Here is a 23631-nt window from a genome sequence, read left to right on the forward strand (position 1 = left end):
GTCTTTTTGCTGAACCATGAAATGGTATCAGCCTATATGAGTAAATGTTACTAGCTTACTTACTAGCTTACTTAGGGAGTGTTCAGAAATACTTTGGTGGGGGGGCTGGTAAAAGGGAGGGGGGGGGCCAAAAAGTTTTGGACCTTAAAGAGGGGGGACCAAAAAGTTTTAGGTGGTAGGAAAGGGGGGGACAAAAAAGTTTTCCTCTTCAAAACCCAACATTTTTGCGCGCTTCGCGCGCATTGAGAGCCTCTATATGACTTTTAACATGGACAATTTTGGGTTTTCAGTGCTTTTGTTTCAAAAAATGATGGCACTTAGTGTACACATATCTATTCATTATATAACGTCAAAGATGATCCGCAACATGCAATATCTGGGTTGGCCTAAGAAATACTGGCACTTTTATCATAAAATTTTATCTCTCTTCAAAGTAGGCTACAAATATGAATATGTACCAATCTGATCAAAATACAACTAAATCAAGAAAATATTGCAAATAAATTGGATTTCTTTGCACGTAAACTGCACACTTCAGTTTACTATTTCTCATTGCAAAATTATTTTGTATACATAGGCCCATGGTTAGATTTACCATAGGGCAGAGTGGGCACTGGCCCAGGTACCACGGTCTTTGGGGCCAAAACTGATACCTGTGTACATTTACGTGACCAAATTAATCTCACACTTGACCATTTAGCTTTTTGCATAAATTAGTTCCAATTTTAACAATATTTGACCATTCAAGCTTCAATATGGCCAAATATTTTGTGCGGCTCGCGCGCATTTGTACTAGGCCTATCATAATTGCCACGGATCCAAATTATAAATGCTGATGTGCCTATGAACCTCCAAATAAATCCTCTATTTCATTTATCCCTGTCAAATCAGATAAACACCCTGATTTGGGACAAATCTAAAGTAAGTATAAAATGAAAATTTCCTTGTGTTGTGCTTCTATTTCATGCGCAATTGTCCCACTGGGAATGTTTCAAACATTTGCCTCCCTCAATGACATGTGACCCAGAAAACAACACTATTAAGTATGTTTGTTATATGATAATGGGGGGGGTCAAAAGTTTTGTCTGTCAAAAGAGGGGGTCAAAAAGTTCAGCGGTCCATCGAGGGGGGGTCAAAAAAGTTTTCGAGGGAAAATTTTGAGTTAGACCAGCCCCCCCCCTACCAAAGTATTAATGAACACTCCCTTACTAGCTTACTTACTAGCTTACTAACTGACTAACCATTTGGTCTGAAATGGACATATCTCTAAATGCCACGAAGGTATGACCCCATGAGTGGTGTCATATGAAAGAGGAAAACATAAAGAATATAATAAAAATATTTCCAAACATCAGAGGTCATCATGGGGTCACAGGGGTCAAAAAAGGTCATTTTAACCGAAAATGCTCCGATTGAGCTTACATTTAAATGCAATGATCCTTATAACATTCTAAACATGTTTAAAACATTAAAACATTTATTTACGGTCATTAAGGGGCCATAAAGGGGTCAAAGGTCAAGGTTTTCAAAATGCTCCAATTGAGCTGAAATTTAAATGCAATGATCCTTATGACATTGTAAACATTTAAAAAATATTTTAAAATTCATTTAAGGTCATTAAGGGGTCATAAAGGGGTCAAAGGTCAAGTTTTTCAAAATGCTCAGATTGAGCTGAAATTTAAACGCAATGATCCTTATGACATTCTAAACATGTTCATAATATTTTAAAATTCATTTAAGGTCATTAAGGGGCAATAAAGGGGTCAAATGTCAAGTTTTCAAAATGCTTCAATTGAGCTGAAATTCAAATGCAATGATGACAGTGGTATAGGCCTACCACAATATACTGCCGAAGCCACATGGTTCAGCTATGGTGCAGTTATCGCTCTAGTTTATTTGCATTACTTGATGGTCGTGGGTTGAGTTTACTTAATGCATGGGTGTTACGGATAGCAATATAAATATTAGAATTCAAATTCAACATAAAAATACAGTTTAAAAGCATCAGCGATGATCAGCATTACTGATCTGTATTAATTTAAAAAGTATGTCGTCACCCGACTACGATAATTGTCTATGTATTTTTTTTTTAAATTTGAGAACAAAGTACAAAATGTGTGGATCAAGCATGCATCAGTTACGTAATGATTTAGGATTATTCCATTAAATTCATTATCATTATCATTTGTTCCTGTGTAAAGATTGGTGAATAAATATGTTTCATGTTTGAAGCATATTTTGTACTTTGTTCTCAAAATTACAAAAAAAAATTACTAAGGCAATTATAGCGTAGTAGGGTGACGATATAATTATTCCCGGGTGGTATAGACATTTCTATTCATAAACTAACACAGACACTCAAAAGAGATACATGATTGCCCAAAAAAGCGTAAATAGCTCTAGTGGCACCTCATGCATATTTTCCTAGGCAGGATTAAGGGGTGGGGTATGAACCTTTGGACAGTATTTATTGAGGGACATTAGAGCACATCACACATATCGAATTGCATTCTGAATACGAGGAATGTCCTTCTGATATCAAATAATTTTGATTTTTTGAAATTCGCAATGTAATACACATTTTATGGCAAATGATTAAAAATTTATATTTTTGATATTTAACAGTACTCGAAGTAAACTTTATAAATCTGATAAAATGTACTTAAAGTGTATAGGTGGGATGAAAAATTTTGACCTTTCGTATTGAAGATATGGATTTTTTTTCCCGAAACACCAAAAAGTTTGGTCTTTTTGGGAAAAAAAATCCATATCTTCAATATGAAAAGTCAAAATTTTCAATTGATCGTCGGCTTTTCCTCCCAGCTACATACACTTTAAGAATATATCATTATATTTATACAATTTACGTCGAGGACTGTTATATATATATCAAAAATGTGAAAAATATCAAATTTTAATAATTTGTCATCAAATTTGTATTATATCGTAAATTTCAAAAAATGAAAATTATTTGATATCAGAAAGACATTCTTCGTATTCAGAATGCAATTCGATATGTCTGATGTGCTCTCATGTCCCACAAAAAATACTGTCGCTCATTCCATCCCTTAAGACAAATATTCAAGAAAACTAGCGCTGCAGCCCTGTTATATTGATTTTTCAAAATAAAATGCTAACACCTACACCAGGCACAAAAAGAAACTCGTCAGTTATAGTCATCATTGCTGTTGAACAACCTGATAATTTTGGATTATACATTTTGTTAATTAGACTTTGCTTTCTCATTTAACACCCTGTTCGTGAAAATTGAGCAAGAATTGACCAAGATATGCACCTCCAAACCCTCGAATCCCAAAATGAAAAGTTGCAATTTTAACAAATTCAATTGTGCCTGTTACATTGTGTGCTTTATTGATTGGCCCGTGGTGCTTGTGTGCAATACAACGATGCGTTCCCATTGAAAATCGTTGAAATTTCAATTTTGGGGTTTGAGGCTTTGGAGGCGCATATCTTGGTTAATTCTTGTTCGATTTTCACGAAGAGGGTATCAAATGAGAAAGCAAAGTCCAATTAACAAAAGGTAAATTTCACCAAAATCATCAGGTTGTTGAACAACAAAGATGACTATAACTGACGAGTTTCTTTTTGTGCCTGGTGTATTTCAATATATCAAAAGGTCCAGGAAAATTAACGAGGTGACACTGGAATAGATAATACTAATAGTGTTCATCTTTCTACATTAGTGGAACCAATGGTTTTTTTTTTGCATCCTTACACCTCAAAGGATAAAACTAGGATTGGATCCATTTTTCTATATTCTCCCAAGGTCATAATGGGGCTAAAAATCGAAAACGGTGCCATTATGTTGTAATGTACCTCAAATTGCTTCTCTCATCGCTAAGAATAAAAAAGTCAATTCTCATATTGTACAGTAGTTGATTTAAAACAACAGTCACAAGACATGAAAATATGTGCGTTTGAGCGCCCTCGGCGAATTAGCATATATTTATTTTCTTCACGTTACGTCATAATGAATGACTTGGGTGTGCGCCGGGGCGTGTTAGTGTTTGGTAGTCACTTCAGGTTGGTAGCACCACGCAGCACACACGCTTATTCAATATCCCGGTTCCGTCTCAACTTCAGTGACGTGGCATTGGTGTTAGGCCTATATGAATATGACGGCCGCAACGAAAGAAGACATTCAAGAGTTACTGAATCAGTTCAAAAGTAGCCAAGCAGAGCTAAAAAGTTCGTTTACAGAGTCACTACAGTCAGCAAAGGAGGAATATTGGCAAGAAAATGAGAAAACAGCGGAGTGTTTTGAAAAGAAGTTGGCGACGGCCTCTGAGACAAAGTGGAAAAGAGAAGGAAATAAACGGCAGTACGAGTTTAACCAGTTAAGTTTTCGTTCCGTTTCTGTAGTACTTAAAATGATTAAATTTATTTAGAAGGATAATTCAGTTACTATTATGTTTAATAAGAAATGGTTGGCAGCAGCTTTTCTGGTCAGTTGTAATGGGTCCAATGGACCGTGTCACAGTGGACCGTGTAATATCAATAGGTCTGTTCTGTGTGCAAGGTTAACAATAGCAAAAGGGCAGTGATACGCGTGGCTCACCTTTTATAGAAATTTGTTCAATTGGTATGAGCTAATGTGTCCGAGTAATAAGAAAATCATCCAGCGTGGAAATGTATTGAATTATCTCAATGGGTTGATTGGCGCGAAATGTGCGATTTGGCGCGTATATGATCTGATATGAATTGTCTCTAATAAGTGTTACGTGTTATTTACTTGTAACATAGATCTGTTGACGACCTAATAACCAAGGCCATTGATGACCCAGTTGATGGTAAGGTGCACCTACTTAAAGCGAGAGATACCATCGGTACAAGACAGAAGTTTATAAGACTGGCTGACATCAGCGAGCATGGGTGGGCGACCGTGTCAGAGTATGAAACCAATGAGTTGGCAGCTGATGAGGATGATCACAAAAGAATTCAACGGGCCGAATATCGAGCAGGAAAAAAGATCAAGCAGAAGCAAGCTAGCAAGCAAGCGGCAAAAAAAAAAAAAAAAAGATGGCGGCGCTTCCGTTGGTGGTGGTTTTGGTATGCCTGGTTCTTCTAGTCAGCTTTTTCGTGCAGGAGGGTCCTTCACTGGGCCCATCAGCAGGCAAGGCAAAGGCAGTTGCTACTTCTGTGGGAAGTTCGGCCACTGGAGAGAAAGTTGTCCAGCCAGACGGCAGCAGTTTAGTACAAACCAGCCGCAAAATGCAGGAGGCATCTAAAGTAAATAGAGCTAAAGTTAAGTATGATAATTCATGTAGCGTAGATGAATGTGTCTGTATTTCAGATGATATAGTATTTGATTATGCAGATTATGAGAGAAGCGAAGGTAATATTGCGATCTAGGTTTCAGGTAGGCCTAGGCTAAAAAGCCACGCCCAGTTTTGGCGGGAAATTGGGGCAGCACAGTTTATAATGGAAACTATTGAAAACGGATACGTAATTCCTTTTTATGACGAGCCTCCGATGCAATCATCCAAGAATAACAGGTCTGCGTATAATAATCACGAATTTGTGTCTGAGGCCATATCTGAGCTGGTAGAATTGGGGTCTGTAGAAATTTGTCAATCTCCCCCACACGTTATTAACCCACTCACTGTTTCTATTCAGCCAAACGGAAAAAGAGGCTAATTCTTGACCTGAGGATGGTAAACAAGTTCATTCGCAAGCAATCTGTTAAGTTTGAGGATATGAGAACAGCACTGCTGTTTCTTAGGAAAGGTGGTTCCATGTTCAAATTTGACTTAAAGTCCGGGTATCATCATATAGAGATTCACCCTATGCATAGAAAATTCTTGGGATTCTCATGGAATCTCAATGGTAAAGTGCGTTATTTTAGATTTTCTTGCCTGGCAGTTGGTTTGAGTTCGGCTCCATTTATTTTTACTAAAATAGTTCGACCGTTGGTAAAGAAGTGGAGAAGCGAAGGCAAGGCAATTGTAGTATTTCTAGATGATGGTCTAGGTTTTGGTGGGTCTGTAGATAAAGCAAAAGAGGCTAGTGATAGTATTAAAGCCGATCTGATTAAATCTGGATTTGTGCCGAATATCCAGAAGTCGATTTGGAGCCCAACAATAACATTAGAGTGGTTGGGGTATGATATTGATCTAGAATCGGGTGCATTTGGGGTCACCGGAAGAAGAGTTCAAGACATCCATCAAAGTACTACCACTATTCTTAACTACAAAGACAATAGTGGGAATTTAAATGTGAAGGCTAGACTTCTGGCCAGTGTGGCGGGAAAAATTGTTTCCACTAGCCTGGCAGTTGGAAATATAGCAAGATTAATGACGAAATCTTTACATGTCTGTGTAGAAGGTAAAGAAAACTGGGAATCCTTTGTTTGTGTGTCGGAAGAAGCCATTAGTGAATTAGAGTTTTGGCGGGAAAATATTCGTACTCTCAATTGTGCAAAAGTAGAACCGAAAACAGCAGCATCTAAAATAGTATATTCAGATGAAAGTAGCACTGGCTACGGTGGGTATGTAGTAGATATGTCAGATGATATTGCTCATGGGCAATGGAATCAAGTTGATGCAAGACGAAGCTCGGCATGGAGAGAGCTTAAGGCCGTAGAAATGGTCATGGCTTCACTTGTCAAGAAGCTTGGGAATCCTGTTGTGAAATGGTTTACGGATAACCAAAGTGTTGCAGCGATAGCAACAAAAGGCAGTATGAAAACTGAATTACAAGAAATTGCTTTGAACATTTTCAGAATTTGTGTCCAAGATAATATATCTTTAGAAGTGGAATGGGTCCCTAGATCAGACAATGAAAGAGCTGATTATATCAGTCGCATTATTGATGCTGATGATTGGGCTATCTCAGATTATATATTTGAGAAATTGGACAAAAGATGGGGTCCTCATACAATAGATAGATTTGCCAGTTTTACAATGCAAAGTTGCCAAGATTCGATTCGAGGTTTTGGAACCCAGGTTGTGAGAATATAGACGCATTTACTGTGGATTGGTCTAATGAAAATAACTGGTTAGTGCCACCTATCCACCTCATTCCAAGAGTCCTATTTCACATGATGCGTTCGGGGGCAGCAGGAACTCTTATTTGCCCTCAGTGGTATTCGGCCCCCTTTTGGCCGATATTGTCCCCAGATGGACAGACTCCTATAGTTGGAGTGGTGGATATACAGGAATTGCAGTATTTTCCTGGTATGTTTGTAAATGGCAGATACAATAACGAGCAGTTCGTTAAACAAATAGCCAGAAGTGCTATTCTGGCGGTAAGAGTCCAGTTTTAATCGAATGCGTTGAGCAAAATCGGTTGGATTTGAAATCCTAATAATTTTGATATTTTAAGAGAAACATATTCTGTAAATTGAGTATGCCATGATATTGGGAATGAATTTTCGAGGAAATACAAAGAACTTTATATAAATGAAATGCAACAAATATCAAAGCTTGCAACGAAGATAGTTACATGCTAATATAGCAGGAATTTATGAAGATTGATTTGGTACTCGATGCGTGAAGGACAGCATTGATCAAACAATGTTATAAATATTAGTAGGCCTAAATGCAAACTGCGGAATTCTTAAAAATTGTTTTCATTTCATTTGCAGGTAATCTTCCAGAGTGGTATATGGTCAGATGCGGGATACGAAGAGCATGATGAACTGAACAAATTAGCATCAGAATTGCCTGGTGTGACATTAAACTCTAGAGCCGATTCAACTATAAAACAATATGGGGGAGCATTTTGCAATTGGTGCACATGGGCTGACAGATTTGGAAAGTCAAAAATTCCAGCGGATCCCTATTATGTTTCATTATATCTCTTTCATGTCAGTCATTCAGCCAACACACCAGCACCTATTTTGAAAGCCACTGCTGCTATTTCATGGGCTCATAAATTGGCAGGGAGTTCAGATCCTTGTCTTTCTCCAATTGTTAAGAATGCTGCTGAGGGTTTGAAACGTAAATTAGCATCTCCTACCGTTAAAAAGGAGCCTATAACAGCAGAAATTCTGGTTAAAGTATATGATCACTATTGTGCAGATTTGTCCATCAAGAATTTGCTTATTATTAGAACTGTAACAATGTGCTTGATAGCTTATGCAGGGTTTCTCCGTTTTGATGAACTTTCTGAGATAAAGAGAGCATGTAACATTTGAGTTATCACATATGTCAATTCTGATTCCTTCTAGCAAGACGGACATTTATAGGCAAGGTAAATCAGTTATTATAGCACGTCTGACATCAAGAGTTTGTCCTGTTCGTATGTTACAGAAGTATTTAGAGTTAGCTCAGGTCCAAGATTCATGTTCATTCATTTTCAGGAGTTTGTCTGGCACAAAAATGGGTTACAAATTGCGCAAGGATAACCGACCAATGTCATATTGGATGCGCTCAAGCCAATAGTTGGCGACACATCAAAAGTTGGTGTTCATAGCCTGCGTTCAGGGGGTGCCACAGAGGCAGCTAATGCGGGGGTGCCTGAAAGATTATTTAAGAGGCACGGCAGATGGAGGTCTGATTCAGCCAAAGATGGCTATGTCAAGGAAAGTTTACCAAAATTGCTTTCAGTTTCCCAATCGTTGGGATTGTAAATTTCCCTGACTTTTACTTCATTGAGCTCACGATTCGCTGTGGCCGGTGCAAATAAATACCAACACAACGCAAGCTTATGTATTAAAAAGTGTTTTATTGGCGGGCATTGGTGTCGTTCTTTGGGAGTATAGTGGAGAAATGAAAATATGTGCGTTTGAGCGCCCTCGGCGAATTAGCATATATTTATTTTCTTCACGTTACGTCATAATGAATGACTTGGGTGTGCGCCGGGGCGTGTTAGTGTTTGGTAGTCACTTCAGGTTGGTAGCACCACGCAGCACACACGCTTTTTCAAAAATTTTGTTAAATCCACAAATTTTTTAATGTGTATTTTTAAAAGGTTTTGCCTCTGTCGGTTATCCAGGGTGGGTATTTGACTGATTGTGCGGGGAGGAAAGAATTCAATCACCAGGTTGACATGAGGTAGAAAGCCAGGGGTCATCGTACGTTCTCAATTTTTCTCCAAAAATAGTAATCAGGAGTTTTTTCAAGAGTTTTCGTAGCCCGCTCCTACCGCGATTGTTTTCTTTTAGGCTTTAGGCTTCCCCATTGTATTAGTCTAGGATCCCACTGCATTGTTTGTACAAGTAGAGTAAGAAAAAAGATTCACAATTATTATAATAATTGTGCCTGCTCTCATTGAGCTCACGATTCGCTGTGGCCGGTGCAAATAAATACCAACACAACGCAAGCTTATGTATTAAAAAGTGTTTTATTGGCGGGCATTGGTGTCGTTCTTTGGGAGTATAGTGGAGAATTACTATTTGCAGAGCTGTGGTAGCTTGCGACCTGCATCTACAGGTCTTCTTTAGCCACTGAAGAGATTATTCCACTTGACTTGCCTCTTGACTACCAGATATTGATTGGTTTTGGTCAAGTGACAAAATCTAGTTGTAAACAACTGGAAGATTCTCATATTGTTCTAGCTAAGCTTAGTTCAGGGGTTATAACGTTGAAATATATCAAATGTCACAAATTTCATACTAAGAGATTATATTTTTGAAATGGTCCGATCATCGAAACTGTCCGATCATCCTCCCCTAAACCCAAGAAATCCTAAATATATATACTTAATGCACAATGTTGGTGCAACCTTTAGTGTTATGTCCACCTTTTAGAGTTGATGTCACGGTCGTCTGTAGTCCAATAGGATGTACAGGTAGGTATAACCTTTGACCCACGAATTCATCAGATTCTGAGTTTAAACATTTTTCAACAAACTATTACTTATTTCGTTTTCCGAGAGGAGTAATTCAAAACAAATTACGATTGAATCGGAGCATTTTGCAAATGTGGCCCCTATGCATGAGATTAACTAACTCGACTCTATAGCCCAAGTGAAATATGGCAGTTTACGTTTTCATTCCGAGCAATGAACAATGAGTTGAACAATTTGAGTTATATTACAACTTGAATCAATTATAAATGTTGGGCCTATTATGGCACATCGAGGGAAAGGGGCGTAGAAAATTACTAATACTAGATTACTAGTTTTATCATTTGAGGTGTAAGGATGCAAAAAAACATTGGTTCCGCTAATGTAGCAAGACAAAATGCTAATTCAATAACACATGCATGGTTAAGGGGGTTAGTCGGAAGATATCTGTATCTGGTAAAAATGATCCATGTACTTGTTAAGGGGATGGGGGTAGGAAATGGTTGGGTTCACATTCTCAACAAGCTTCCACAAAAACATAGCGTATAAGCGTAACCCAGTTGAAATTATTTTTATGGTATCCTTAGGGACTTTTTTCGGATCCTCGGAAATATATGCGTAATGGGCTGTTCCAGTTTATATTCATACACCCCCTATGGAAGACATGACCTTAATTCTCCACACAAGGAGTGTGAATGTCAAATGGGGCTACCTGAAATGGAGACTCGATTTGAAATCTATACCCTTGTGTGGAAGATTAAGGTCATTTCTTTCATAGGGAGTGTGTGGATGTAATTTGACAAGACTAGTAAAAAAGCGCCAAGTTATACGCGTTAAGGGACTGAAAAACACTGATATTCAAGACAAAACAAAAATGTATTATTTTTATACAGACATTGGTCATGTTGGTATGGGGGAACATTTTTAAACAGTGTACTGGTAGTGGATAGTAATTTTAGAACAGGACTACAACAATTAAATCCTAGAGATGGAGTTAAAGACATATGGTAACATTTGCTGAGGAGGACGCCCTCACTGTTTGATCAAAATTCAGATTTTCACACGACTGTTGTAATGTACTTTAGAAAAATAACATTGGCATACCCTGCAAAAATCAAAGCTTTAGGTGCTGTATTTGTGACAAAATCTGATATTTTGAATAAGAATTATTTTGATCGAAATATTATTATTACCTTTCGTCCTTGGCTGCTGTTTTTGATGTGCAAATATTTTCAAAAAGAGTTATAACATGGATATGTACATGCTAACATTTCACTATCGATGGTTATATATATTATATTTTATCATATTTTGTCATTTTCCTCTGATGTGACGGTTGCTGCCATGCCATGGATAATATATCATACTTACAACCCCTGAAGTTTAATGTATAAAACGAGGCATTGACACATTAAGGAGCCTGCAGCAGGAAGCACTGTTGTTATGGCAATAATTTTTTGTATTCACCATAAACTGCGCTTACAATTTATTGAAAGATTTGCAATTACTTGGAAAATTTTAATGTTATATTCTAACTAATGCACACTTTATTTCCACTTGCGTTATCACATCTGTTATTTTGATACACAAAATACGCGTGCAATGGCTCAAATAATTATAGAAAGCTATATTATTTTCAAGCATTAATTGCAAATAAACATTTTAGAAACATCTCGTATGATCTGACTCCAGAAAAACAAAGACCTTCCCTCGGGTCTGTGGATAATATCGACTATACCGTTATCAATCAACCCAAAAACAGACACTCCGGTCTGGTAGAGATTTCCTTTCCACTTAACTCCCATACGTTTATGGGAAGTTCTTTATCACCGATCCATATTCACCGTCAATAGAGGCCGTCAGCCTTTTCAACGGGATCCGCCATCTTGTGCGTACTGCCGTTCTGCATGTCATGCGTTAGACATTACGCCCCCGATTACGCAGCGCGTGACGCACCTCTTTAGTCAAGCGTCAACGCGGTAATCTTAGCAACAAGGCACTCCGTACCCACAATATGGCGGCGTTGACGTCACAATGACTACCTCTATATTGATGCTGCCCTCGGACACACATTAAAAATATGCAAGGGGTGTGATGGGTGGGGTGTGTGTGATGGGTGGGGTGTGTAGACACCTATCCTACTCTTTGTAGACTTCTTTGCCATGTTACCAAGGTTACATGGTTACAGTCCTCAGAAAACCAGTGTTTTCAAGAGTATGCCTTCTTACAGGCGCATCTCCCACATAACCATGACTCCCATACCCCACCCACACACAGCCATTTGCAAACAATAAGCTACAATAAAACAGCCGATTTAGAGAAAATTTGCAAACCAACATTTGGTGTGGTGAATTTGAAAGTCAAGTCAAGTCAAGTCAAGTAATATTTTATTAGATCCACAAGGGAAAATTCATTTTAAAAATAACCAGATAATGAAAATTATATTCTTCAGAAAATCTGGTTGTTTTTTCCATCTGTATCATCTGTTGTCGCCTCGAGCGCTCATAGTTAATTGTGTGTCAAGACACCTTCTATCTTCATCTATTCATAATGTAGTAGATATTCAAATAAAACACTTCATATCAAAAATATATTACACTTGGAATTTTTTTTATTAACTTTGCTATATTTTTCAACCGAATGCATTTATTTATTGGGTATTCATGGTATTTAAAGCATAATTTTTTAAGCACAAAACACAAGCAATAAAATATTCTTGAGGAAATAAATAACATTAGAGAAAAAACAATAATTAACCAAATAAACAAATAATCAAGATTTTTCAAGCTATAAAATGGTATACATCCGCCAATTCTAATGATTGCTATGTCCAAACGTTCTCTAGTACCCTAAACATAATGATCGAACTACCGATCTCTTAATATTTTTCGGACTAGTGAACATTTTTCGGCCTAGCGAAACTTATTTTCGGGCTTGCAAACCTTAGGATTAGCAAACTTTGGGATTAACATTCAGTCCCCATTAAACTTACTATTACTAGACATATTACTAGGTTAGTTAAGGGGGTACTACACCCATTGATTTTTTTTTGCATTTTTTTGCATTTTGTGAAGAAATTACAAACAAAGTGGTATGCAAAATGAAGGGGCAAATCTTCTCGTTTTATTGGTGGCATCGGTATCAACGTAGCTTACATGCTTTTAAAAGTAGAAGCCAAAAGGTGGTACATCACTGATGATTTAAATTCACTTCATTTTGGAAAGCTTACTATCAACGGATTTCGTTAAAATTTTGGATATGTGTTGCTAACACGTTAGGGAAATAAAGTTGATATGTAAAATGGGAATAAGTGGTTCCTGATTTCTTTTATGACTTCATGAACTTGGTGCTCCACAACTATCAAAAAAGGAACTGGTTAAAATGCTTCTATTTTCAATGTTGAGCTATATTTTGTATTTTTAACTTGCGACATTATTTCACTGTTGAAAAAATTGTATTTCTTGTCACCTATACCACCATATTGGGTAGTTTTCCGTAAGCTTAACGTTTGTGATTTTGGTAACTATTTTATATTTATTTGTGAAATCCATCTCAACTAGGCATTCTAAATTATACTCACCATTTACATCCCAAGGTATATTAGTATATCCACCTTGCACTTCTCGATATATATCCAGTTAAAGACAGAATATCAAAATTATTCCTCATTATGATATCACAAACTCTCACATGTGTATTCAAAATTGATGCTTAAATTTGACCTGAACCAATTGACCTATAACCTGACATACGGTGACCTAATAGCCTTTTCTTCTCCTAACAACACATTATAATATTATTGACTAATGACTATACATCCATTGTGTAAGTGTTTATATATTTTGCATGCACCACTAGATTTTCTATAGAGAGTATAACAAAGGATTTAATGTATTCTATTCATGTACCCTACTTGAACATGCTGAATAGAATAAATCATGGTTTGTTATGAAACACGCATCTGAGTAACTAGGATACAGTAAACAAAATATATATAGGGCTAAAATGACTTACTACAATTGTTTAAAAGCACTTTTTTCTTCTTTTTTCATATTTTTTTTATTTCACATGATCCGTGCATATATCGCCTAGCTATAAATGAAAAAATATTTATTTAGACCAATCAAACCAATATATGGGTGTAGTACGCCCTTAAATATACTTGAAATAAAAACAAGTAACTGCATCTAATAGTTGGCACTAATCATATTCATATTTGATAGCTTGACTGCTGATGTGATTGCATCATTGCAATGTACAAAGTCTATACAACAACAAAATTACAGGTTCAAATTCACGTAGTCATTTCCACAATGCGTAGTATTTGTATAAAAACACTTCAGAGTTGGCAATTCGCCACAGCTTGTCAAGAATACTGTATTGTTCTGGTTACTATATTTGTCTACAAATTGAATGACCTAAAAACATGGTGCTGCTCTATTAATTAGTCAATCGTGACGTACAATGACAAAAAAATGCCTTTTTGCACCACAGACCAAGCAATCGGCATCATGTTGGATGGTTATCCAAACGCATAATGTACTTATTTTTGAATAATTATTAAGGCAAAACAACATGACTTTTGAGTACAAGGCATTTGTAGGTAACAGATTTTCTGAGAGATGATGTACATTCTAGCGATACCTCTTTTCTTATCATAAATAACGTAGCGCTTGTCTTCAGTCATTGAAATTCCAGTGTAGTAACTGGATACCTTGCCCCTATAATATACAGAACTTTTGTTACCAGTGTGAAATTATTTTTTGAGAAAAATGCAAAAATAGTCACAAATTTATCAAGGGGTGTAGTACCACCTTAACAACTTCCATAAAAGATTTGTGATTATGTGATGCAAAACATTCTAACAGAATGCTTTTTTTGAATATTTTGAATGAATATTTTGAATGAATATTTTGTCAACAGTTAAGGGATCTGGAATGAGCGTTTTAAGCGTTTCGACAGTATTTTTGTGGAACATTAGAGCACATCAGACATATCGAATTGCATTCTGAATACGAAGAATGTCTTTCTGATATCAAATAATTTTCATGTTTTGAAAATCACGATATAATACACATATTATGACAAATTATTAAAATTTGATATTTGTCACATTTTTGATATATAACAGTCCTCGAAGTAAATTTTATAAATCTAATGATATATTCTTAAAGTGTATGTAGCTGGGAGGAAAAGCCGACGATCAATTGAAAATTTTGACCTTTTTTTTCCCAAAAGGACCTAATTTTTTTGGTGAAAAAAAAAAAAAAATCCATATCTTCAATATGAAAGGTACACATTTTCAATTGATCGTCGGCTTTTCATCCCACCTACATACCCTTTAAATACATGTTATCAGATTTATAAAGTTTACTTCGAGTACTGTTAAATATCAAAAATATAAATTTTTAATAATTTGCCATAAAATGTGTATTACATTGCGAATTTCAAAAAATCAAAATTATTTGATATCAGAAGGACATTCAGAATGCAATTCGATATGTCTGATGTGCTCTAATGTCCCACAATAAATACTGTTAAATCACTTTAATGTGGGTCTCCGATAACCCCATTGACGAAAAAGTATTTTATAAAAAAACCCTACACACAACATATTACTGATAAAGGTACATGCAACTACGCAATTTGCGCGAAAAAGAAAACAAACTAAAGACAATTTCACTGGAGACATCATTTGGTAAGGCGGACCATAACCTAGGGAAAGCGACATAGAGGGAATTATGAAAAGCATCAGTTCGGCTGCGAAATGCCGGAAATCTATGTTGACTGCTTGTCTGGAGGAAAGAGTATTAAGCTTGATATCGTCAGCCCAGCTAATATTGTATTTATTCCACAGATATCCAACAGCAAACATAATGCGCAGATAATCAAAATTGTGGGAATCTCAAGTGTTTGGAGCCTTGTTCTGTAAGAAGGCCTAGACTGCCGGGGACCAGGAAAACAGTATCTGGTGAAACTTCTCTGGACCCCTTCCAGCTTATTTTTGTGAGCACAGTACTCCAGGATAGGTCTCACCACAGCAAAGAAAAGCTAAGTTCATGGTATCCGGATTATTAGATCCAACCGTTCTTTGGATGAAGCCAATCAAACGTTGGGCCAATTACTAGTGATAGTGTCAACATGGGGACCCCATTCAAGGTTTGAAGACACGACAACGCCGAGGTGCTTGTGCGTAGAAACGGTTTCAAGAGGGATATCACCCATCTGATATCTAACGGAAATAGGACGACGGGATCTGGTAATGTGCATTACCACACATTTTGTAGCATTGAGGGGAAGTCTATTAATGGTACTCCACGTCCTGATTGCATCTAAGTCATCCTGAAGAATATCTTCATCCTGGGGAGATGTAATGGGTCTATAAAGGACCGTGTCGTCGGCATACTACGGAAGAGACGATGAAACAAAACAGGGAAGATCAAGAACATGGACATTGAAAAGTAGAGGGCCAAGAATGGAGCCAAAAATGTGGGACCCCCGACTTAACACGAATCCAATTGGAGAATTTACCAAGGTATTGCACCCTTTGGATTCTATTATACCATATCCATGAAGCTTAGAAAGAAGAAGACTATGACTTACCATGTCAAAGGCTTTGAACCAATCAAGGAACACAGCATCAATTCTCGGAGGAGAGCGTTCGTCCAGAATGGACGCCCAGTCATGGTGCATGGTGACAAGCTGAGTAGCACACGATCTTCCTGGACAGAAACCATGTTGACCGTCTGCGACAAGACCATGTAGTATCAGGTGCGACTGCAGTCTAATGGCAACAATCCTCTCCATAACTTTTCCAACTGTAGAGCACAGAGATATGGGCCGGTAGTTTCTAAAATCATCCTTGGAACCCTGAATAGACAAGAACCATAACTATACATTGGTTCCAACTATGACAGTAGATGACGATGATTATAGAATGACGATTAATATAGAAAAACAAAGGGCGTTGTTACAGACCCCACTCCGTTATTGGTGTTACAAAAAGTTAGAAGTTATGGCACTTTCACCATGCTTACATAATGGATAGCTGAGACAGTCAAGTTAGCTCAATCAATAAGGCGTTCGACTAGGTGCGAGTGGTTACAAAAACGGGCTTCAACAACACCCTACCCTAGAGGTTGGATGGCATACCCTACTCTCGAGTAAGTTGGTAGGGTCAAATTTGTTTCGCTTACATAAGCACAAAAGATGGTTAAATAATTGCATAGAGCCGTATGATGGTTTGTTTGTATTGGACGTACGGCGACTAGAAAACATCAGGGATGGGGTTGACGAGGGGTTAATAATTGGCGTCGAGTAGGAGTAAGCATTAGCGTCAATCTCTGACTCTGAATTGACTTGTATCATTTGTCTTTATAAGGCCCTATGTCACAGGGGAAGTTGCCCAAATTGGTCCAGAATTGTCAAAATAGTATAAAGTTATTCAAAGTTTCACAAACTTGCTTAAAACTTCCTCGAAATTGCGGTAAGTTGCACAAAGTTGCTTTTTAAGTTTCTCAAAATCGCGTAAAGTTATTCAAAATTTCACAAAATTGCTTAACATTTTCTCAAAATTGCTTAAAGTTGCTGAAAAGATGCTCAAAAGTTTTCAAAATTACTCAAAATTGCTTCAACTCCCGCGCAAGCTGCGTAAAGTGAGCGCGGATTCTATGAAATTGTCAAAAATTTTCCAATGCAGCGCAAATAGGTCAGCAACCTCACACACTTTTGGGGAACTTTACGTAACATTAAAAATGTTGCAAAATTGCGGACATTTTTGGAGAATTTTGACACTTTTGGGCAACTTCCCCTGTGACATGTGGCCTTTTATAAGTTATGATAAGCCCGGGCGGGTGCGATATCGCCATTTTTGACGTCTCCATTGGATTAACACGTAATCATGAAATCTTCACAATTCTAAATGATGTGTTGCTAAAGAAAAAATTATGTTATTTTAAAACCGTTGGGGTTCGACAAAGTACCCCATTGCAAGTATGTTTTGTTTCAATTTGTAAACTGCTAACAGCCTCGTACGTCACGTGTCGCGTGTACCCCGTGTACACGCTACTTAATTGCAAGAAGAATCACGCCCTCATTTTTCGTTTTGCTTCATTTTTGTCACCAGGTAATCTACTTCAATGATGGCGCAATGAAAACTATTACAAAAAGTTCTTTGGTTATAGATTTTCTACAAACTTTTTGAAAGCGTTTTCAAGGCTTTAACGATCATATTCGTTTGACCGTTTCTCTCTGAAACCCAAAATTATTCATCGCGAATGATTGATGACATGAAGTTGCCTTCTCTGCTTTTCATAATACAACTTTGATTAACTGGCATTTCATTTTCCCATTGTAATTCATGAATGGCGTAAGTTTTCGGGCAGACGTTAAAACATGACCAGTTCTTCAGCCAAGGGAAATACTAATATATGACTCAGATGGGGAATCAGCCAAGGACAATAATTATATGACTCGCCTGAAATAGTAATGTCAGACGTTGACAGTAAATAACTGGACCAGGTGTCATGCTGGAAGTATTTTTGTTGAATGAGTTGTCCATGTCACCTTTTCAGCGAGATCGTTGGTGAAATATGACCGATTGTATAAGGAGTATGAAGCGTAATATACGCGCGTTTACCAACGCTTGTCGCTGCATGTTCCGTTTTCAGCTGCAATTTATGGTTGCTATGTTGGGTTCGCTGGGATCTCCGGTTCTCCGCTCAGATTTTCTGCTGAAATTAGGATTAGGATTTCCGGGGGATTGTTTTACTAGGTTATGCTGGCCTTAAACGCATGCAAACGTACGTTTCCATTACGACAAACAGAAAAGAAAAACGTACATAAAACGTCCTGGATGTATTAACATAGGCTTATTGGACCAGCTTTGCTAATAAGATGTCTATTACGCTAAAACTATAGTATGCAAGAGGTTGTGCACCAGCAGGTCGCCTCCACAACTTCTGTAATTTTGTGCTGTTTTATATGGTTTTTGTGGAGTATTGTTGGTATTCTGCTATGTACAAGTGTTTATTATAGACTGCTCCATCTACTGAGGATAGTTATTTGAACTGGATCTGCTTTTGAAGTTAAAAATTGTCTTTTGAAGTTTATAAAATTGGATGTGAACTCGCTAGAGCAAGGAAAATAAAAACTGGTTTCATTACTATCTGTTTTTGAGCTTTTTTGCAGGTCTGCGACCATGGTGTTACCACAACTGTCTTTGCGTCATTAACATGTGCTGGAGTCTAGCACAGGTCAACCAAAGTCTCGGATTTTAATAAGACAATAATGATTGACACACACACCAGGAAGTTTCTCATCCAAAAGAATGAGAAAATTTAAATTCTCACCATTTTGGCCGTTTCTCATCAAAATGTCCGTTTTCTCATCCAAAACTTCCTTTAGTGTATTAAGTTAGCTTAGGCCTATTGATCCTAAATTTGCTGGTAGGGTAAAACTCGTTTTAGGGGGGTGCTTAAAAAAGTTGGCCACACATGCGTATAGGCCTACATTATCATACTTGAGTGCCCTCTCCCCTCCCCGGTGAAATTTGAGACTCATTTGGTCACCGTCCTAAGCGTCCTTGCCCACACGAGTCGCCCAGGAGTAGGCCCTACCCGGCATTATTAATTATTAGTGGTTAGCCTCCCTAAATACAGTCGCGTATCGTGTTGTCAATTATCGTTACTTGTGTCCATGGATATGACCCCATGTATAAGTAGTCTTCATAGAATTCACACAGTCTATGCCATGTCATTTACGGATACAAAGAGGATAATAATGTTGAGGGCGCCCACAAAATCTTACACCGTCTTACACAATGTTCCAAGGCAAAGTTCAGTTTAATATTTACTCATCGTAAAAATACAGACGTTTTATTATGTGATGATGTTGTCTGGATGGGTGGACAGTTGTCACACTGTGGAAAAACAACAACCGGGAATCCGCATTCATTTACAAATAGCATTAAATTAGTATCACATAGTGGCCTCCGTGCAGTGGAAACCCTTAATTCTTTCATCAAAAAGAAATGAAAATGACGAAAAAAACCGGATCCACCTGTACGCCTATAAAATGGGCACAGAAATTTGTCTCAAATATGAATGAATTTTAAGAAACATACGGGATATGATGAACCAATGACCTGACGCCATGATAGTAGGATCTATTAGTCGTTTTATATACAATGTATATACCGTGTTGTCATAATACCAATATTTGACATAATATATAACGAGTAATATTTAGTATTGTAAATATGCAGTTCATATGCACAAACGAACACTGATCTTTATGATATTCAGGTTGTTGTACATCTCATATAACATGTCATATAGGAGGTCATATGTGTTGACCTTCTCCTATTGTATTTGTTCATCTGTGTATGGAGAGGATTAGCGCCATTAAAACTCCATCAGTATTTGGGCGTAGTTCAGTGAACTCACCAGATTGCTATTCCAAGTACTTTGATAAATACAGATAAAATGTATTAATGGGTCGAGGCGATTGCATTGAAAAACTAATAAATTATTCATAACAGTTACGTAATCAATCAATAGTGCGGACACTTTTCATTTACAAACCACCAAAATTCGTAATCTTTTAGCGTTGGAAAAGAAACCACGTGAATAGAGTGTCATAGCCCTGCTGTACACCACATTTCGCCATAATTCATTCTAGAAACGCTTGCTGTTAGAATAAGAAAAATTTTAATGCTAAATTATTGCACATTCTAGGGAAGCGTGGTTACTGTTTTGAAATAACCGAGTGAGAGGGTTTTCAAGAAAATATTTTTCCTGTCAAAACTGAAGCATCCTCTGTATAAAAGAAAATATGAATATTAACTGCACATCATATATAACTATTCGTGATACCCAACTGTGGCATATTTGAGGTCGTTTATGAAGCAGAGAATTTTATTTAAATTTTCTATACGCCAAAATATTTCTTTAATTGAGCAAGAATAAGGATAGAAAAAACGTTAAAAAATCTATGTATAAATAACATTAGACCCGGCAAAAGATTACTGTTTCGTTTTTATGGTATTCTAATCTTTTATTTCCCGAAGAAACATTTGGGGTCTAAAATGGATTTTTTATGTAATAGATAAAAACATCGAACGTGTCCACAAGAACATTGGTAGGATTTTCTCTTTAGTCTTTTACTGACCATGGAAATGTACTGAGACACAAGCACGTGTCAAAATCGATATAATGTATTGTCCATATAGACGCCCAGCTATCATGCTTATCGTTGATTTTTTTTGTATAAAACACGCAGTTAACAACAATTGAGCGCTAATAATACACATAAATGTTTTTATTTGAAATATAATTCCAAAATATGGTACGTTTTCTGCCTTTGCTTGTCACGTGGTAGGCCTATGTTGAAGTTGCGATTATATCTTCGAATAAGTTCCAAATGAATTCCAACAAGACAAGTAGCCGAGTGGTCTAAGGCGCTGATGTGTTTATAGTGTGTCCAAAGCAGTCCGCCGCCGTGAGTTCGAACCCCGCCTCCGCCAAACTTTAATGAAGTAAAATTAAAATTGAAATTTTACTTTAAAAAAATTTCATATTGGGGAAATGTGACTGGCAGAATTTATGTATGGCGTGGAGTGGTGTGGCCCTGCTGCTGGTTTCAAGTACTTGTAACTCTATTGACAGTTTCTCATGGTGGTCAATATGTACAAACAACAACATATGATGAACTATGGTGTCATTTGACTCCTATACACTATACTGTGCAATATGATCTGTGTTATGTTCATCCCAGATTTCCAACCCTTATACATCAGAGCATAAAAACGTCTGGTTTTTTAAAAGCACGTATTCCATACCACCATAACTCTGATGCTACTTTTCAACTCCGCCTCCTTGTTGCTGGTGATGTAAACCCTAACCTCGGACCTGACCAATGTCCATCACCATCCCAAACTTCGAACTTTGGCCATCGCATTACTTATGATCGTGATAAACTACTTGAATTCAAAGACTATGGAAAATTCACTCATATCAACCCTGATGTTTGGAAATGTCTTAGATCTTTAAAGATCAATTCCATGCGTGTAACTCATATAGGAAAAGGCCCCAGGACAAGATTCCGCACAGATTCACCAAATGAAGTTGAGCCTGAAAATAACAACGTTAGCCAGGACACCGGGATCTCCACAAGGAAAGATGATAGAAACTGTAAAATAAACAATATTAAAATAAACAATATTGACTCTGACGATGTTTTAAAAACCTTTTCTAAGAAGGGTATTTACATTATCAATCTCAATGCCCGTTCTGTTTGTCCCAAAATGAGTGAATTAAAATTGACTGCATCCAATACTAGAGCCAAAATAATTACTGTCTGTGAAACATGGCTAAATGATTCTAAAAAGCTCTGGAAAAATCTCAAAGAGCTTGGGTACCAAAACAAAACAAAAGACTCTACCAATATGGTTTTAGATATTGATGGTAAAAAGTGTTTTGAGAACAAAGAAGTTGCTAATCATTTCAACAAATTCTTTACTGGGGTTGCTGCCAAACTTGTTGGTGAGCTACCTGAGCCAAGTGGTCTTTATGATGTTAACTCCAACAGGTTCCAAAGCTATTACAGTCATATTAGGAATGGATCCTTTGATCTCCATGAGGTCAGTGAGGCCTTTGTCTATGATGAGCTAACCAATCTTAACATCGATAAAAGCACTGGGCTTAGATGGCTTGCCGGCTCGTTTTCTGAAAGATGCTGCAGAGGTCATTAAAACTCCAATCACATCTATTATTAATCTCTCTATCAGGACTGAAGTGTTTCCAAGTGAAATGAAAATTGCCAAGGTCAAACCACTATATAAAAAGAGCAGGTTGGAAGTAGGCAACTACAGACCTGTTAGTATTTTGTCTGTGGCCTCCAAAATTTTGGAGAAAGCAGTGTTTGTACAATTTAACAGGTATCTCACGGAAAATAACATCTTATTTACATTTCAGTCAGGTTTTAGAGGTAAATATTCCACAGACACATGTCTTATCTATCTTCAAGATCATATCAGAAACCAAATCAGTGTTGGTCTGTTTACTGGAATGGTGCTTCTTGACATCCAGAAAGCATTCGACAGTGTTAATCACTCTATTTTATGTCAAAAGCTTACTGCTCTGGGAATGAACTCCACTAAATGGTTTGATTCATATCTGAATTGCAGATCTCAGATTGTTAATGTTAATGGCTCAGACTCCAACTCTATGGCTTTAACATGTGGAGTTCCACAGGGGAGTATCTTGGGTCCCATTTTGTTCCTTTGTTCGGTGCACGACATGCCCAACTGTGTTGATTGTATGCTCCTTCAGTATGCAGACGATAGCGCTCTTTTGGTTTCTGATAAAGATCCGTTAAAAATTGGGCAGCAGCTTAGCAAAAATCTGGAAAGCTGTAACAATGGCTCATTGATAATAAACTGTCTCTCCACACGGGTAAAACAGAACTCATTATTTTTGGAACAAAACGTAAATTGAAGAATGCAAAATATTACCATTGAGTGTGAAGGGCAAACAATTCATGCTACTACCTCAGTTAAATACTTAGGTCTTACTATTGACCAGTGCTTGAATGGCGAAGAAATGGGTCTTGGTATCATACAAAAAGTAAATTCTAGACTCAAATTTCTTTACAGACAGGCAAAGTTTCTTGATCAAAATATCAAGAAAATTTTATGCTCTGCTCTTGTACTTTGTTTGTTTGATTACTCTATTTCTTCTTGGCATGCTGGCACACATAAGCAGATGAGTAAAAGCCTTCAAATTGCTCAAAACAAAGTTATCAGATTTATTTAAAATAAGAATTGCATGTATCATATTACAGAAGATGAGTTTAAAGATCTTAATTTCCTTAACATACAAA

The 23631-nt window shown here is 37.1% G+C and overlaps 1 protein-coding gene and 1 long non-coding RNA gene across 2 annotated transcripts; both read left to right on the plus strand.

Moving 5' to 3' along the window:
* Window positions 1–5065: 5065 nt before the first annotated feature.
* On the plus strand, window positions 5066–8871 carry LOC140155639 (uncharacterized). The gene is made up of 2 exons (XR_011859413.1): window positions 5066–5250; window positions 7607–8871. It is a non-coding gene; the product is annotated as an uncharacterized lncRNA (long non-coding RNA).
* On the plus strand, window positions 5391–8871 carry LOC140155638 (uncharacterized). Its single transcript, XM_072178554.1, is given in 2 exon segments — window positions 5391–5647; window positions 5650–8871. Coding segments are annotated over 2 exon segments (1536 nt in total). The 5' UTR covers window positions 5391–5442; the 3' UTR covers window positions 6981–8871.
* Window positions 8872–23631: the final 14760 nt, after the last annotated feature.

The sequence above is a fragment of the Amphiura filiformis genome, chromosome 6 (genome assembly GCF_039555335.1).
Source record: "Amphiura filiformis chromosome 6, Afil_fr2py, whole genome shotgun sequence".
NCBI classification, from domain to species: domain Eukaryota; kingdom Metazoa; phylum Echinodermata; class Ophiuroidea; order Amphilepidida; family Amphiuridae; genus Amphiura; species Amphiura filiformis.